Source organism: Taudactylus pleione, unplaced genomic scaffold (genome assembly GCF_031769625.1).
Source record: "Taudactylus pleione unplaced genomic scaffold, aTauple2 ptg001990l, whole genome shotgun sequence".
NCBI lineage: Eukaryota > Metazoa > Chordata > Amphibia > Anura > Myobatrachidae > Taudactylus > Taudactylus pleione.
The window spans coordinates 8,932,343-8,950,407 of NW_028286386.1; the positions used below are offsets into that span (position 1 = coordinate 8,932,343).

The 18,065-nt window shown below is 41.6% G+C and overlaps 1 protein-coding gene across 1 annotated transcript in view; it reads left to right on the forward strand.

Moving 5' to 3' along the window:
- Positions 1 to 18,065, forward strand: part of SCYL2 (SCY1 like pseudokinase 2) — an 83,154-nt gene that overhangs the window by 31,663 nt on the left and 33,426 nt on the right. The window contains exons 6-12 of the mRNA XM_088465545.1: positions 209 to 430; positions 5,094 to 5,210; positions 6,684 to 6,809; positions 10,389 to 10,565; positions 12,485 to 12,607; positions 16,178 to 16,291; positions 16,772 to 16,904. Coding sequence (XP_088321671.1) covers positions 209 to 430; positions 5,094 to 5,210; positions 6,684 to 6,809; positions 10,389 to 10,565; positions 12,485 to 12,607; positions 16,178 to 16,291; positions 16,772 to 16,904 — 1,012 coding nt within the window. The remainder of the gene's footprint in view (positions 1 to 208; positions 431 to 5,093; positions 5,211 to 6,683; positions 6,810 to 10,388; positions 10,566 to 12,484; positions 12,608 to 16,177; positions 16,292 to 16,771; positions 16,905 to 18,065) is intronic.

Below are 18,065 nucleotides of genomic sequence, written 5' to 3' on the forward strand. Positions count from 1 at the left end.
GTGATCTTGCCACTCAGCCTAAGGGACTGAACAACCAGTCATACATGTGGCCAATTTGGACAGTAGTTTGCAGGATGGTCCTGTGTGTGGCCTTCTTAAAAGTCAAAATGTATCTTGTACTTTGTGTGTATGTATTTTGGCCACAAGCAGGCGGTTCTGTGTTATCATGGGACACTAACACTAACTACACACACCCCTCTTTTTCCAGACAAAGTTCTCGTGTAAAGAATGGGATCCTAACTTACCTCCGCTGTGTTTACCGAATCCGGAATACTTGGCACCTGAATACATACTGTCAGTAAGCTGTGACCCAGCCAGTGACATGTACTCACTCGGTGTCATCATACATGCCGTTTATAATAAAGGGAAAACCATCTTTGAAATCAACAAACATGACATTTATAAAAGCTTTAGCAGACAACTGGATCAGGTAAGTCCTCTATGTTTGCTGGTAATAGACAGGTTGTAGTATTTCTGGTTTGTGCAGTGTTTGGATAGTACTTTTACTCCAAAATGAAACTATAATCCTACATATACTTCTAGAGCTAATTACCTTCGGCAAATTACAAATTTAGTGAGAATGAATGGGAGGAGAACGCTATCCTGCACACTTCAAAACCCTGGCGCTATAGGACCCTACTGTTTGTAATTAGGGAATGTACCAACAGCTAAAAAACAAGAAGTGAGGTATGCCAATCCTAACCGTAAGAGCCGATAGAACAAAATATGTGGTGCTTAGAACATTACACAGACAGAATATACAATTTATATAACAACAAGATGTCTGTTAATTCAAGGTAAACAAATTTAAAAGGCTAATTGGTCCTGGGAGTATATCATAAAAACAGACCTTCACTTGCTAGTGCTATTACTCCAAAATAAAGTGTTTAGTAGCTTAACCACTCTACAATGTAGCATTGCAAAATAGATAAAATGTATACATTTCAGTTATACAGGTGAAAGAAATATATTGTTAATAATAAAGCCTACAATGTAGTGAGTCCTCCAGCACTATAATCTATATAATGAGCATGAAAGTGTGTGTCTGTCTGTCTGTGTCTGTTTGTTCTTAGATTTCTACCTAGCTACCAAATTTAGCATGGTGGTGTAGTTTGACCAGACTCCAGTCCCGGCATTCCCCCCCTGATGGCGGCCCTGCTAGAAATGGTCTGCAGAGTGACTTCTGTGGGATTCAGCTACGGACGCAGTGACTGATCACACAGATTCCCAGTTATCGGGAATCTGCGTATGTGCAGTACGGGTCTGCGATCTCGCACCCAGTCTGGGAGCAGACTGTCAGTGATTGACAATTTGCTGCCTTTTCTGTGCAGGATGGGGGTGGTGACGGTCTCTGTTTTCCGAAAACAGAGGCGTGTTGCTGCCATTGGGGGGGAGTGGAGAGGCCAGGATCTCAGTCCGCTGATGGAGATTTCCTGGCCTCTTTTACTCCTCTGCGACGGCGGCCGGCTTGCTTGACCCCATGGTCACTCAGCCGGCCGAAGGGATCACAGACGATCCGATGCTGCTTCTTTGGAAGCAGCTCAGATCAGTATGCACGCAGGAGCCGTAACTCCTACTGCATTACCATATTACAGCTATCGCCACAGCTGCAATACATAAATTACCCCCTCTGTTCTTCAGTGATTTCTGACACTCAAGTGGTTTTGAAAGCTATACTGATTTCAGTAAGCGGTAGTCGGTGTAAAGCAGGATATATAGGAGGTGCCGTTCGGCATTCAGTGGCAGCGGTTCGTTAGGAGGAATTGACTGCTATTTAGTTCATGTCCTTCTAACTAACTGCTGCGATCCTACTTATTGGGTCTTCAAACTTCTATCACTGCCTAATTCACCGCAATAACAAAGGCCCCCCTACGACGCTGATACATCCCTGCCGGTATTCCCCGCTCACAGCTACGTAATACCTGTGTACCGAGATTGTGCGCGATGGGATCCAGTGGGTGCCGGCATCGGCAAGTGCATGCACACTTGCCAATATCAGCTGCAACGGCGGGGCCATGTTGCATTTGGCAGCACGGCCCTCGCTAACGGGAGCGGCATCATCAGTGACTTTGAGGGTACACACTAGACGATGTGCCTGATATCTCATCCGTCCGGATCGGACGAGATATCCTCTAGTGTGTACCCGGCATAACATTGGAGCTTCTGTGTAACATCGGATGCGGCTAACGAGGAGTTATTACTATAAGTATATATACATTTATATTGCCTTCCCTGTGGTCAACATGGTTGGATATAGCTGCTTAATCTAGGCCAGTGATTCCCAACCTCGGTCCTCAAGGCACACCAACAGTCCTGGTTGTAGTGATATCCATGCTTGAATACATGTGATTAAATAAGAATAACTAAGGTACTAATTAAATCACCTGTGCTCATGTGTGGCTATCCTTAAAACTTGGACTGTTAGTGTGCCTTGAGGACTGTGGTTGGGAACCCCTGATCTAGGCCCTCCAATAATTACATTTAAACTTGCCCTAAAGAGAAGTTTTTTTGTACGGACAAATTGGCAACCGCTTCCCCATCTTCTCATTTACAATTCTCGGGCTTGGAGAACTCACTACATTGTATGCTTTTATTTTTATTAACAATATTTCTTCTTCCTCCACTAGGGGGCACAGGGATGACAGCGGGTTTAGCCTGGAGAGGAGAGCCTTTCACTGAAACAATTGAAATGTATACATTACCTATTTTGCAGTGCTACATTGTAGAGTGATTAAGATGCTAAGCACTTTCTTTTCGAGTTAAGCTGGGTACACACTAGAAGACCCGTCAATCCACAGCCCGATGGAATGATATATCGAATGGTCGGTACACAGTGTATGAGCCGGCGTTCGACCGCTCGACACATCGTTCACCTGCACTATTCACCTTCCTGGCATTGCTCCATCTGCCATGTATGCAGATAGTTGGATAACTAGAGATGTTGAACACACCACGTAATTAAATAGAAAGTTACACATAAGTACAGAACAACGTAAGGAGCTTCAGTTGGGCACAGCGTAATATCCTACTCGACTTCTATCTGTGTGGAAGCATGGACATTTTGGATATCCTCAATGGAAAGAGTTGGGCAGAGTGATTTGTGCCTAGTTTTTTGTAACAATGAAAAAAATGTTGCGGAATGAGATTATTGAGGGTAGATAAAGGAATGAGACGGGTAATTTTAGGGATGTTGATTTCCACTCTACAGAAGCACGTCATTTTTGTGCCAGCTCTGAAGTGGTGATCATTAGACTTTTGTTCTTCTAATACATGGCATTTTGCTCATTCTGATTGCACTTCAATGGAGAAAAATGTTATTTAAAGAATGAAGGCTGTTCTAATATGTTAAGTATGTATATATCCATATTGACACATCTTACACTGAGAACTCCTTATGAATATAGAGGCGGAATGGGAGAGGGAAGGATCAGGCAAGCATAGGCAAATACAGTAAGGGCATAGACTCCTTATTGTAACCAAACCTAGATGCAGGCACCTGTTAGGAGGGGTTTGGTATATAAGGTCAACATTCATCATGTCGACACACTGCTGAAATTTCAACAAACTTTCCCTGGTGGTCAAGCGGTGACTTAGCTGAACCAGGCGGCAGCAGCAGCTGCTTCTGGGTCCTAGCAGTCATGTGTGCAGCAGTTCTGGCGCAGATCTGTTCTGGAAGGAGGGGTTTGTTGTGCGGACCAGGATGGACCAAACCCTATCACAACAGGTGAGCAGCAGCCCATCATGCACTCTCTCATCCGGCATCTCGCTTACTGTTTGGCGGGCACCAGGTAGGAGAAGGGGAGGCTGTGAGGCTGCAATTCTTGCCTTCAGTGCAGGGTCGGCCAGAGTCGAGGTGGAGGAGTAGCCGGCAACTTCCTTTCAGCGGGGGCAGCTCTGTCATGGTGGGACTGGGTTCAAGGTGGAAGGGCGGCCAGCATTCTCCTTCTGGCGGGGGCGGGTCTGTCATGTGTGGCCTTCTTAAAAGTCCAGATGTATATTGCGTGGGGAGAACACTGGATTGACCTCTAGTACCTAAATACTAATACGTAAAACTTAACTCATTAGTGTGGCTGCTATATTATACAATATCACTATTAATATTAGTGTGGCTGCTATATTATACAATGTCACTATTAGTATTCGTGTGGCTGCTACATTATACAATATCACTATTAATATTAGTGTGGCTGCTATATTATACAATGTCACTATTAATATTGGTGTGGCTGCTATATTATACAATATCACTATTAATATTGGTGTGGCTGCTATATTATACAATATCACTATTAATATTAGTGTGGGTGCTATATTATACAATGTCACTATTAATATTGGTGTGGCTGTTATATTATACAATGTCACTATTAGTATTCGTGTGGCTGCTACATTATACAATATCACTATTAATATTAGTGTGGCTGCTATATTATACAATGTCACTATTAATATTGGTGTGGCTGCTATATTATACAATGTCACTATTAATATTGGTGTGGCTGCTATATTATACAATATCACTATTAATATTAGTGTGGGTGCTATATTATACAATGTCACTATTAATATTGGTGTGGCTGTTATATTATACAATGTCACTATTAATATTGGTGTGGCTGCTATATTATACAATATCACTATTAATATTAGTGTGGCTGCTATATTATACAATGTCACTATTAATATTAGTGTGGCTGCTATATTATACAATGTCACTATTAATATTGGTGTGGCTGCTATATTATACAATATCACTATTAATATTAGTGTGGCTGCTATATTATACAATGTAACTATTAATATTGGTGTGGCTGTTATATTATACAATGTCACTATTATTTCAATTTAAACTGCTGTAGGAAAGAACATTCCCATTTGATTTTTTTAATTACTGTAAATATATGCTTCTTTATATTTTATATGGTAACTTTATCTTTCACATTTATTAATACTGTTAAGACTGTACTATGCATAAAACCCTTTTTTTTTTTAGATTATTGTGTACAAATATGGTAATGTAAGAATTGCATTTTGAACTAAGATAAGTAGTGTATAATTAAAATTTTTTCACAATTGTCTTTCATTCTATGCAGCTGAGTCGTTTAAACCCAAATATTCTTACAAACATCCCAGAAGAGGTGCGCGACCATGTAAAACTTCTTCTGAATGTAACTCCTGCTGTCAGACCAGATGCAGATCAGCTGACAAAGGTGGGTTTGATTAGACCAGAAACCATACAACCTGCATTGTTTTCAATATTAACCATGTGCTTAAATATTGTCGCAAATGCATGCCCACATTAAGTAACACAAAGTACTATTTCAGAGCCATGAGTTGAGTTACTTCTTGTTATTGTAGCATCTCACATGGAAGCAATTAAATGGTTTTATCAGCTATTTAACAACTTCCAGAAATCATCACCTCTGTAGTAAAGTAGTTTGTTTATTTATTTATTACCAGTTATTTATATAGCTCACACAAATTATGCAGCGCTTTACACAGAATATTTCGACATTCACACTGTAAATCGGCGCCTGCTTTTGTATTCTATATATAAAATTATCAAAACATGTAAATATATGCATATGCCTGTTGCCCGAAGCCAGTGATTTTCAACCTTTTTGAACTCGCGGCACACCGAACAAGATTTTAAACTTGCCAAGGCACACCATCTGTCCCCATGGAGAAAAACACTCAAATTGGTCCCCACGGGGGAAAAACACATTCATTGGCCTCCCCAGAAAACACAATTAAGCACATTGGCCCCTATTAAAAAAAACAATCACACTGGCCCCAACAGAAGGCAAAATAATACACTGGTCCCCCATACAGCAAAGTAAAACACACTGGCCCACAAATGATTAAAAAAAAAAATCACACTATCCCCCCTCAGACAGAAAATAATATACATTGCCCCCACATAAAAAAAACACAATTACATTGGCCCCCACAGACAGCAAATAATAAACATTGCCCCCCTACCTGGAGCTCCCTGTCCCTCGATGCCCTTTTACTAGATCTAACACCTTCAGCAGCGGTTGGTGCAGGCTTGCAGCAGCCTGTCACATTTACTGCCTCTACTGCTCATCAGCAGTGAGCAGTACTGTGCAGGCGGGACAGCAACGTGGCGTGCGTGACCTATGATGTCACGCCGCCGCGTCTCCATTGGTACGACCCGGGCAGCGGCTGAGCCACCTGGAATAGCTCAGCGTTGCCTGGGCATGAAGTTAAAAGTTAAGCTGCGGGGGGGGGGCATCTCCAGGCGGCGATAGTTAAGCTGCGGGGGGGGCATCTCCGACGGCGATAGTTAAGCTGGGAGGAGCATCTCCGGGTGGCGACTCTCTCGCGGCACACTTAGGTAGTGTGCCGCGGCACACCGGTTGAAAATCACTGCCCTAAGCAATACATCTGTTTCTGCATTTTACTTGCGCTACTATTTTATGGACACAATATGCTCCCATTTATTTGCCTTCCCAGTAACCAAAAGCATGGGGGTCATCTACGTGTATATGTATACATTTACCCCCGCACTCCTTTCTACCACATGTTAGTATGGTGTCACTGGTGTTGGGCTATAGGGTAAAAATCCTATGTCTAAATTGAATGCCTTTTCATTTTTTTTATATATATATATATATATATATATATATATATATATCCCTCCTTTGCTATTTCTTTTACAGATACCGTTTTTTGATGATGTTGGTGCCGTAACTCTACAATATTTTGATTCCCTTTTTCAACGAGATAATCTCCAGAAGTCCCAGTTTTTCAAGGGGTTACCAAAAGTTCTTCCAAAACTGCCAAAGGTTTGTGTACAATAAACAATGTGTGATTTAAGAGCTATTCGTGTCATTTCAAGAAGACTTTTATATTTTATAAGTATTTTTTCTTTTCATTGCAATATATGCAACTGGCATACTGTGCTGGTCTGACCGGTACAATATGTTTATACTTATAATGCAGTTCTATACATATTACTAGTCTATTAAAAAGGTTTCCACTTATACGAAAGATTAAATTGTCCATCTGCCGCCCCACCCCTCCGTGCTGAACTAGAAGGACAATAGGGATCCAATGTATGATATACCTGCCAGGAAGACACCCACTCACTCCTCCAGCCGACTCATTATCCTGGCATATCTAACTAGAGAATTGTGAATACCACTGCTGCAGATGTCTTTTGTGTCACTGGGGGCGATTCAGTTGTTGTGTGGGCAGCGATAATTAATGAGTGCCCAGTGTTGCAATTCTTGGCACCCATTAATTATTGATGTCTTCACATCCTATTAGATCGGGCTTAGCCATGTAACACTGCTAAAACTGTCTAAAGTCCTGGTTATGGCACCCTAACCAGGGGTTTATCGCACATTTTTGCTCACACCCTCCTGTGGGTGCGAGCAGAAATGCCGTCGCTGTCTGCTATCTTGCTCAGATGGAGCAACAATTGAATTGCTCTATTGGGCGCCGTACAAAAAAAAAAAACCGCCAGATGAACAGATGAATCGTCTCCTCTAACTATAATTTGATGGCTTTGCCCCACTTTTTTCCATTTCATTTATTTTACACAGTCTATATGGCACATGCGCTTGCGAGAGTGGGGGCGGCCAGCATGGAGGACAGGAATGAAAGTCGTTCTATTTATGCATTCGTCCAATCTAACTTTTTATAAAAATTGTTCTTCTGTCATGGGCAGTAAGTCAGGTAAATGCCACTTCCTCTGACCAAAACTAATTTCTAAGAACCACATCAAAACAGATGAAAGCTTGGTCTTCATAAGAATCAGTCTCTCTATGCAGGGGTGTAGCGAGGTTGGTTCCAGTGGAGCATGAGCTCCAGGCGCCAAAATGGACAGAGGGCGCCATCCACGGTTCCCGAATTCATGGGACACTGCACAGTATGACGGCCGCCTGTTAGTTTTATCTCTGTTTGTTTGCTCTATGTCCTAAATAAGTTACGGATCTGAGATCTGTTTCTACATTTCATGCTCCCTCAAGCTGCCCAGATTGCCTCCCCTCTGGCCCTCCCTCCTCTGTGATCATCTTCTGTCACCTCCCCCTTCCTGTCAGATTGATTACATTTACTTCTCACCTCTTTAATTCCCTCCCCTCTCTACCTTGTGATAGGCTCTTTGCCCCTGTCCACTCCTTTCTTAATGGCTTCTGTCACCACTCCTCTCCTTTTCTTATTGGCTTCTCTCACTGGCCCTCTCTGATTGATTGGCTTTGCTCTTCCCCTCTCCTTTCTTATTGGCCTCTGTCACCCCCTCTGATCGGCACTTTCCTCTCCCCTCTCCTCTTTGGTCCCCTACCTCTTTCTTTCCTCATTCATTCATTGTGCTTCAAAGGACTTAAAAGTGACACATCTGAGGTAAAGTCCTAAACTTCAATTATAAGGTATGAGATTAAAAAAAGTCACTGCTTTTGTTATTTAAAGGTCTTTTAAAAAAATATTAGGATACCTGAAATAATAATAATGGTGGTAAATCAGGACATGATTAGTAGTACTCACATTAATATAGGTGTAATGTATATTTGCAAAGTAGGAAGCTCCCTTCTCAGCTATGCTTCTATAGGTGTTCCCACTTCCAGTGAAAGCTGCTTGGGGCAGTAATAAGTTGTGCACCCTGTGGAATCTCACTCTAGCACATGTATTCTGTCAATTTAAGTTAAATGATAAGAATATATAATACAATCTCCTCTATTGACTAATAATGATTCAAAAAAGATAAAAGTCAGATCCTAGGTGCTATACATAAATAAAGCAGTGACAAAGCAGCTACCACTTAATGGGGTAGATATATGAAGCAGTGAAAAGAGTGGAGAAGTGTGCCAGTGGAGAAGTTACCCATGGCAACCAATCAGCTTCTACCTATCATTTTATAGACTGTACTTGATGATGCAACCTCAAAGCTGATTGGAGAAGTTGCCCATGGCAACCACTGGCATACTTCTCCACTCTTTTCACTGCTTCATACATCTACCTCAATGTCAGATAGTGCATAACCGAAGCATTCCATTCCCTCAATGGGACCTCAGTTCCCAGCGTGATATTGCCACTGTTTGCTGTTTTTCTCTTCACTTCAGTATTCCCCCTGCAGGCTGGCCATACCCCACTGGCTCAGTACAGGGAGGGGGGGGAGCTATGACATGCACTTTCTCCAGGCACCATGGTTCCACGCTACTCCTTTGTCTCTATTGCAAGTACCATGGGGAAGGTGGAACCACGGGGAAGCATGTCAGGTGATTGTCACAGCCTCTACTGTAAATCACCTGACCTGCTTCCCTGTGGCTTCACCCATGGCGTCGACGCCACGGGAACACGCGTCAGAGGTCAATTCCTCCTAGTTGACTCGGCAGTACTGCAGCTAGGTGAGCTACCAAAATTAAGACCGCGAGTTACTGGTAGCTCGCGAGCTACGGGTTGGAGACCACATATTTAGTCAGCCACATTGGCCAGGCCGTTCAGATCTTCCATGAAGATATTTGGAAAAGCCATAATTAGGAATGTTACAATTTTCCTTCAAATTGTGGAAGTAAATCCTAAAAGAAGCATCTCCCTTAGGCTGGGTACACACTAAGCAACGCTTGATGGTGCCGATGAACGATATATCAGGCAGTCGGTACACAATGCAGGCAGGATCTGATGAACGAAAGTCTGATATATATTGTTCACTGGCGTCATTGACCTTGCCGGCTTTGGTAACTGGGTCACTCCCTTGGCCGTGCATGCAGGCCGATGGATCGACCTCGAAGAATGACTCGCGGGAGCGTGCATAGTGGGTACACACTAGGCAATGTCCCCGATCAGACGACATTTCATCTAGTGTGTACCCGGCTTTACCCTTGAGGATTGGGATCAGAAGAGAAATGTAATGGTCAGTGGTTCCCAAACTCTGTCCTCAAGTCATCCTAGCAGTCCAGGTTTTAAGGATATCAATGTTTAAGCATAGATGGTTATATCAAATTGACTGAGGTATTAATTAAGTCACCTGTGCCAAATCATGGTTATCCTTTAAACCGCGAGCGTTTTTGTGTCTTGAGGACAGAGTTTGGGTAACTTTTGGATTAAACTATAAAGAGGTGCGATGGCACCACACTTTATCACCGCTGGATAACAAGCAATATGTCTTTTCCAAAGATAAGTAACTTGCATGTGGGTGTTGTAGTTTTGGTGACATGTATCCTTAAATTTAATCAGGTGCTCCTTGAAAATGCAGAGAATGTTTCAATTGCTACTTTCTTATAAGCTATTTTAAAACGACTGACCATATGTAAATGATGCTTGGCTCAAAACTGTATCTTCAAGTATGAAATGCATATAATATTAATTATTCAAACTTAAAAGAAAATTACTACTGTGTTAACTAATATTCATTTTATCTTCAGCGGGTTGTTGTACAGCGTATATTGCCGGCATTGACTTCAGAGTTTGTGAACCCGGATATGGTGCCATTTGTGCTGCCTAATGTTCTGCTAGTAGCAGAGGAATGCACTAAGGAGGAGTATGCGAAGCTCATCCTGCCAGACCTGGGGCCTGTGTTCCGGCAACAGGAACCTATTCAGGTTTGTTGTTAATGCTTTATGTGCTTGTTTAAGCCGGATCTACTTCCTGCAAAGCAAAAAGTAAACCGTATCTAATGTATATTTGATTGCCTAATTTTCACACGAGAATTCTATCTGTCGTTTAAAAGTGAAAGTTAATGAAATGTTAAAAAAAAAAAAAAGTATTACATCATTGTGGCCTTCTGTCTCTTATTACTTTGTTCCTTACCACATTTACTATTGTAAGACTGACACAGAATTTGCTATGTGCATAGAGGGCTTACTGCTGCATAAACAAATTGATATTTGTGTGTAGGAGACCATATGATCTCCATTCACCCAATGTATGTGCTCATGGTAAAATCACTGCTATCTAGTTAGAGAAGTCAGAAACTCACAGGTAATACAGGAGTACTTCTAGAACAGGGGTGGGGAATCTTTTTTCTGCCGAGGGCCATTTTAATACATATAAAATTATTAGCGGGCCTGGTGCAGACCACGCCCCCTCCGTGTGATGTCACATTGGGTGGGGCCACAATTGCCAGTGATTACAGCAATGCCCTGAGTATACTGCGGATGCTCCGGGGAGCTGTAAGGGCAGCTGTGTGACCATATGAAGTGTCCTAAGGATGCTCCAGGTGGCACTGCTGCATGTATTCTGGCTGCAGGGTGCCATTCTAGGTACCCTGATAACCAGATGAGGCTAGCAGAAAACTGCTAGACCAGACCAAATGATCCCGGGGGCCTTATACGGCCCTCGGACCTGAGGTTCCCCATCCTTGTTCTAGAATGTTAGAGGGTGTCAGGCATTGTTTACTACAAATATACCATGCATTGTTCCAGTTAGCTTGACATTTTCTACGTTCCTCGCAGCAGTTAGGGGTTTTCATGCCTTTCTCTTCCTGTCCCGCAGACAGCTGGCATTTGTCTACTGCCTTATAAATGGAAAACAACATATACACCTATACTTTTCTCTGCAACATTATGTATTAATGGTTTTCCAAGTATAAATAAAACTAGTCCACTGCCTTTTAATATATATGATGGCAAATAAGGAAGGATGTGGAATGTGGAGATGTATGTTAGTATATGTCACACTGCATTGATATAGGTTAGGAAGACTTCTGGAACAGAAGCATTTTTTTTTTAAACTTTAATATATTTCTAAATGGAGATGGCAGAAATAAAATGTTATCAATAATTTACATATGTTACCAATTTGGGTACATAAATAATAATTGTGTTCAGTTTTGATATGTCCTAAACAATATATATGGAGGAATCTCCCATTTCTTATGTCCAATATTTATTTATTTATTTTACTTTTTGTCAAACAACTCTGTTCTGTATACATAATTTGTGCATATGTTACACGTCCTGCGTCACCTCCTCATCAAAGATGTGGGTGGTGGTGATGTATGGAGACAGGGTTGTACAGCCAGGCATTGAGTGCCGGTGGGCATTGAGTGTATGAAGTTCTTAAATGTTGGATTTCACATAAAACCTATTACTTCTGAAAATAAGTCCTCTACAAATTTTAAATGCTCAACATGCATTGCACATTAAATACATTACATATAAGGCTTAAGCAATCATGTATAGAAATTTATACTTTCGCATAACTGCTTTCTGGAGAACTAACTATAGACGTCACACAACATATTCTGAGATCACCTACAAGAGAGAGACTGTAATTGCCCATAGAGTTTGAATTAGTATATGTTGTGTATTGTGCCTGTGTGGAATTGGAACACATTGTCATCTGTTTCAGGAGTGTATATATTTTAATTACAATAATTCAAATTGTTTTTCATTTTTCATGCCATCAGGCTAGCAATATGGTGAGTTAATGTTTTTGATTATAATGTTCTTTTTTTTTTACAATCTAAAGGGAAAGCACACATTCATTGGCTTCATTTCATGATTTTTCTATTTTTTAGATTCTTCTGATATTTCTGCAAAAAATGGATCTTCTTCTCACCAAGACCCCAGCAGATGAGATCAAGAATAGTGTTCTCCCCATGGTGTACAGGGCTCTGGAGGCTCCGTCAATCCAGATTCAGGTACCATCTGCCCCATTACTGGCTGCAGTACTGCTGTACCTTCCTCCGTCTGCCTTTCCCCCTGATTACTGTAATGCCTTAGTGCACAGGTTTTTAAACTCTGTCCTCAGGATCCCAAACAGTGCATGTTTTCCAGGTCTCCTCACAGAATAACAAGTTAAAAATGAGCTCCACCTGTGAATCTTTTAAAATGTGTCAGTGAGTAATGAATACACCTGTGCACCTGCTGGGTGACCTGGAAAACGTGACCTGTGTGGGATCCTGAGGACCGAGTTTGAGAACCACTGCCTTAGTGAGAAGGCAGGGGGCTTTCTGCACACGTTACATTTCAACTGTACCTTATCATATGGTAGCATTTAGCTGTATCTTTCTGTCTGGTATTTCTTTCATATTATAAATGTAAACTGTCAGAGCAACATACTAATTAATATTGCTTGGAGTGCAATTAAATGCTTAACAAATATATCTTTAGCTTTTATTCATACGTCTATTACTGTCCAAATGCACACATTTACTTGGCTACAGGTATTGAGTCAGTTTGTGCAACATAAAATCATTTTGTAGGAAGGAGTTAACTGGCTTATATATACATTGTTGGCTGTGCTCTTGTTTGTAATCCGACAAGAGTAAAGAGAGCAATTTCACAGCAAAATAACCTCAGTCACTATATGTGTGGAGTTTGTATGTTCCCCTGTGTCTGTGTAGGTTCCCTCACTAGAAAAACTTACTTATTATGTTTGTGATAAATAGTTAATCTGTAAGGCCCACTGGGGTAGGGACTGATGCTAATGATTAAACATGCTCTGTAGAGCATGCAATGGCCAAGTCAATTCCCTGACCTGAATACGATTGAGCATGCATTTCACTTGATGAAGACAAAATTGAAGGGAAAATGCCCCAAGAACAAGCAGGAACTGAACACATTTGCAGTAGAGGCCTGGCAGAGCATCACCAGGGATGAAACCCAGCATCTGGTGATGTCTATACGTTCCAGACTTCAGGCTGTAATTGCCTGCAAAGGATTTGCAACAAAGTATTAAAAAGTGAAAGTTAGATTTAGGATTGTTTAGTTTGTCCCATTACTTTTGGCCCCTTAAAAAGTGGGAGGCACATATAGAAACTGTTGTAATTCCTACACCGTTCACCTGATTTGGATGTAATTACCCTCAAATTAAATCTGAAAGCCTGCAGTTAAAGCACATTTTGTTTCATTTCAAAGCAATTGTGGTGGTGAATAGAGGCTAAAATATGAAAATTCTATCAATGTCCCAATATTTATGCATCTGACTGTATATACAGTACTGTGCAAAAGTTTTAGGAAGGTGTGGGAAAAATGCTGCAAGTAAGAATGCTTTCAAAAATAGAAGTGTTAATAAAAATAAACTATTATTTAACAAGTGAATGAACAGAAGAGAAATCTAAATCAAATCAATATTTGGTGTGACCACCCTTCGAAACAGCATAATTTCTTCTAGGTACACTTGCACACAGTTTTTGAAGGAACTCAGCAGGGAGGTTGTTCCAGACATCTTGGAGAACTAATCACAGATCTTTTGTGGATGTAGGCTTGCTCAAATCCTTCTGTCTCTTCATGTAATCCCAGACAGACTCGATGATGTTGAGATCAGGGCTCTGTTGGAGCCATATCATCACTTCCAAGACTCCATGTTCTTCTTTACGCTGAAGGTAGTTCTTAATGACATTGGCTGTATGTTTAGGTTCGTTGTCCTACTACAGAATAAATTTGGAGCCAATCATACCCTTATGGTATTGCATGATGGATAAGTACCTGCCTGTATTTCTCAGCATTTAGGACAAGTTAATCCTGACCAAATCCCCAACTCCATTTGCTGAAATGCAGCCTCAAACTTTCAAGGAACCTCCACCATACTTCACTGTTACCTGGAGACACTCATTATTGTACCGCTCTCCAGCCCTTCGGCGAACAATCTGCCTTCTGTTACAGCCAAATATTTCATCAGTACAGAGCATCTTCTGACATTTCTCTGCGCCCCAGTTCCTATGTTTTTGTGCATAGTTGAGTCGCTTGGCCTTGTTTCCACGTTGAAGGTATTGCTTTTTGGCAGTAATTCTTTAATGAAGACCATTTCTGGCCAGACTTCTCCAAACAGTAGATGGGTGTGCCAGGGTCCCACTGGTTTTTGCCAGTTCTGAGCTGATGGCACTGCTGGACATCCTCCGATTTCAAAGAGAAGTATGTATGATGTGTCTTTCATCTGAGTTTCCTTGGCCGACCACTGCGTTTACAGTCCTCAACGTTGCCCGTTTCTTTGTGCTTCTTCAAAAGAGCTTGAACAGCACATCTTGAAACCCCATTCTGCTTTGAAATCTTTGCCTGGGAGAAACCTTGCTGATGCAGTAGAACTACCTTATGTCTTGTTGCTGTGCTCAGTCTTGCTATGGTGTGTGACCTGTGACATGAAAATGCCTTCCACAATCTCAGCTTTGTAGCAGTTTTAAGCCTCCTACACAGCTGTTTTGGTTACTAATTGTGCTTCAACCTACATATGAATAGTGTTCACTCTAGGTTCGGCGCAAGGCAGAGCGCCGGATCTAGAGAAAGGGCACGTCTGCGCGCACTCCTGAAAAGGGGGCATGGCCAATGAAAAGGGGCGTGTCTTTATGATGCGTCCCCTTTTCGTCACTCTAGGGGGCGTGCCCAGCACTTACGGACATGCCGGGCTGCCCCCAAGTGCAGCGGTCACTGTGAATGGATGCCGGGTGTATGCGCCCAGCATACAGTCGCCGGCGGTGACCGCTGCACCGCCGTTTTCCCCACCGCGGGACACTGCGGCCCGCAGGAGGGGACAGAACCCGCATGCTGTTTCAGTGGGGCTCTGAAACAGCCTAGCGGGAACGCTATTTGAAAATGATGATCATTATCACCTGTTTGGTATGGTTGGTTCATCAAAGTCCCTGACTTTGTGCAAGTGTACCTAGAAGAATTGATGCTGTTTTGAAGGAAGTGTGGTCACACCAAATATTGATTTGATTTGGTTTTATCTTCTGTTCATTCATATTATGGGCACCACAATGTTAACATTTCACATGTTGTACCTTGTAGACATTCAAATGTAAACATTCTGAGGATGCCGACTGTTATGGTTAGGCTGGGTGGGGGGAGGTTAGGGTTATGCTGCGTGAGGAGGGGGGGGAGGTTAGGGTTAGGCACTAGGGGGAGAGATAGGGATTAGACCTAAGCCTTAACACTGCTGATGAGCCGCCGCACTGCACGTGACTGCCAACCCCGGAAAAAGATGCAAGGAGAATATAAAACACCTCTGGACCACCAGGGACGGTTTGTCGACAGTTTATCATGTCGACATATTTGTGTAGACATAAGTAACTGTTTACATCTTGGAAATTCTGTTTATAATTATAGATGTAGAGTGAATAACCCTGCTTTTTGACCTGCAGTCTGATTGGCAGGATATGGTCCTGTGTGATTAGCTTATAGGATTTGGCTGATTATCTGAAAGTGTATGTGTAACTGGCTTCTTGTTTGATTTACATTTAAAAAGTTTATTGTTTTTGTTTTTTTTTTGTTAGGAGTTGTGCCTAAACATAATCCCTACATTTGCAAACCTAATAGATTATCCATCCATGAAAAATTCATTGATTCCAAGGATTAAAACTGCTTGTTTACAAACCTCATCTCTTGCTGTAAGTACAGACTACAGTTTTATTTTTTGTGTATTCCTATTTCTCTTTCAAGCTTATATCTGCAGTTCCTCTTTCATGGATGTGTGGTGTATAATAGAATATTTTGCATATTTCTGCCGTCAGAGTAGAAGAGAAAATGTGAAACAACACAGAAATAACCGTGAGCCTGTAAACTTTTGTATGACTCTTATTGTACAAATCGAGAAACAGCGGCATCTGCCTTTTGTAAAACACTCCTTAGCCTTGTAGCAGTTTGGCATTGTGCCTTCTTTATATTTCTAGTTAATATATGGAAACATACTTTTTAACGAGTTATATTGTTGCTTGGAGTATCCACATTTATTTTTACAAGTAATTACTTACTATCCGAAAAAAAACGTTGCAAATTACAGATGGAGGTGTGATTAGATTTCCTCATAGGATAGCTAAGTGTACCACCTCCGTTTACAAGCCTATTACTTCTTTGTTTTCTTTGTGTAGGTGCGGGTAAACTCTCTGGTGTGCTTGGGAAAGATTTTGGAGTACCTGGACAAGTGGTTTGTACTGGATGAAATCCTCCCATTTTTGCAACAAATACCTTCAAGAGAGCCTGCAGTTCTTATGGGGATTCTAGGTATTTATCAATGCATATATAATAGAACTTTGGTTGTCTGTCTGTCTAGGACATGGGCAGTGAATGTGGACAGTGGTGCACGCCTACACCACACACACCCCTTGCATTCAGCTCCATACTGGACACCTGGAACCTCAAAGAGGTAGTAGGGGACAGAGACAGTGAAACGGGGCAGATAGGTGAGAGGGGAAGAGAGACAGGGAAAAAGGGGGGAAAGGGAAGAAAAAAAAAAAAAAACAGACAACGCCAGGCACAACTACCGACCTGGCAAATGACAAGTCTGTAATACTAGTATATGCATATGTTTTTAACCCTTTGACACAGGAAGGGGTGGAGCTTGATGATGTCGTCATGCTGGTACTGTGTTGGAATTATGCCCCGCGCCTTCTAGGCAAATTTTTGTTTATAAGCTGGGAAATGTGTAGAGGGCATTAAAAGAGTTCTATCTCCCCCATCCTGGCACTCCCAGACTCAGGGGTACTCATAATTGAAAGAAGAAAATTCCCCCTTTCAAACAATATAAACCTAAAGAAGTTATCACACATGATCACCAAAAACACCCTATGCACTGCATAAATCATAATGAAGTCCAGGGATGGGTAATACTGTATTCTCCCCATCCTGACTTCAATAAACTAAGGGGCAATTTTATTTGAAAGAGGAGTTCTATCTTTCACATTCACCCAGTGGTTATTGTCTGGTGATTACCTGTAATCATCAGACAATATCAGCCTGCACTGCAGAAATACTAATATAACAGTATGGAAGGCACTTAATTGCCAATTCTGGTAATTACACCCTCCGCGACACCCTGATATAAATAACTAAATATATAAATAATTATAATTTTCCAGCTTTCATTATGAAAACCTACGTCTAGAACAGGGTTTCCCAACCATGGTCTTCAAGGCACACTAACAGTCCAGGTTTTAAGTATACTTGAACACGTGACTTAATTAGTACCTCAATTGTTTTGATTTAACCATCTGTGCGTAAGCATGGATATCACTAAAACCAGGACTGTTAGTGTGCGTTGGGAATCACTGGTCTAGAATCAGGCTTTTTGTGGTTGTGAAAAGCTGGACTAATGCTGAAGCAAGAACCCCAAAGTATAGTATTGTTTGGAGGTGGTTAGAAAAAACAATACACACCTTTTGCTTC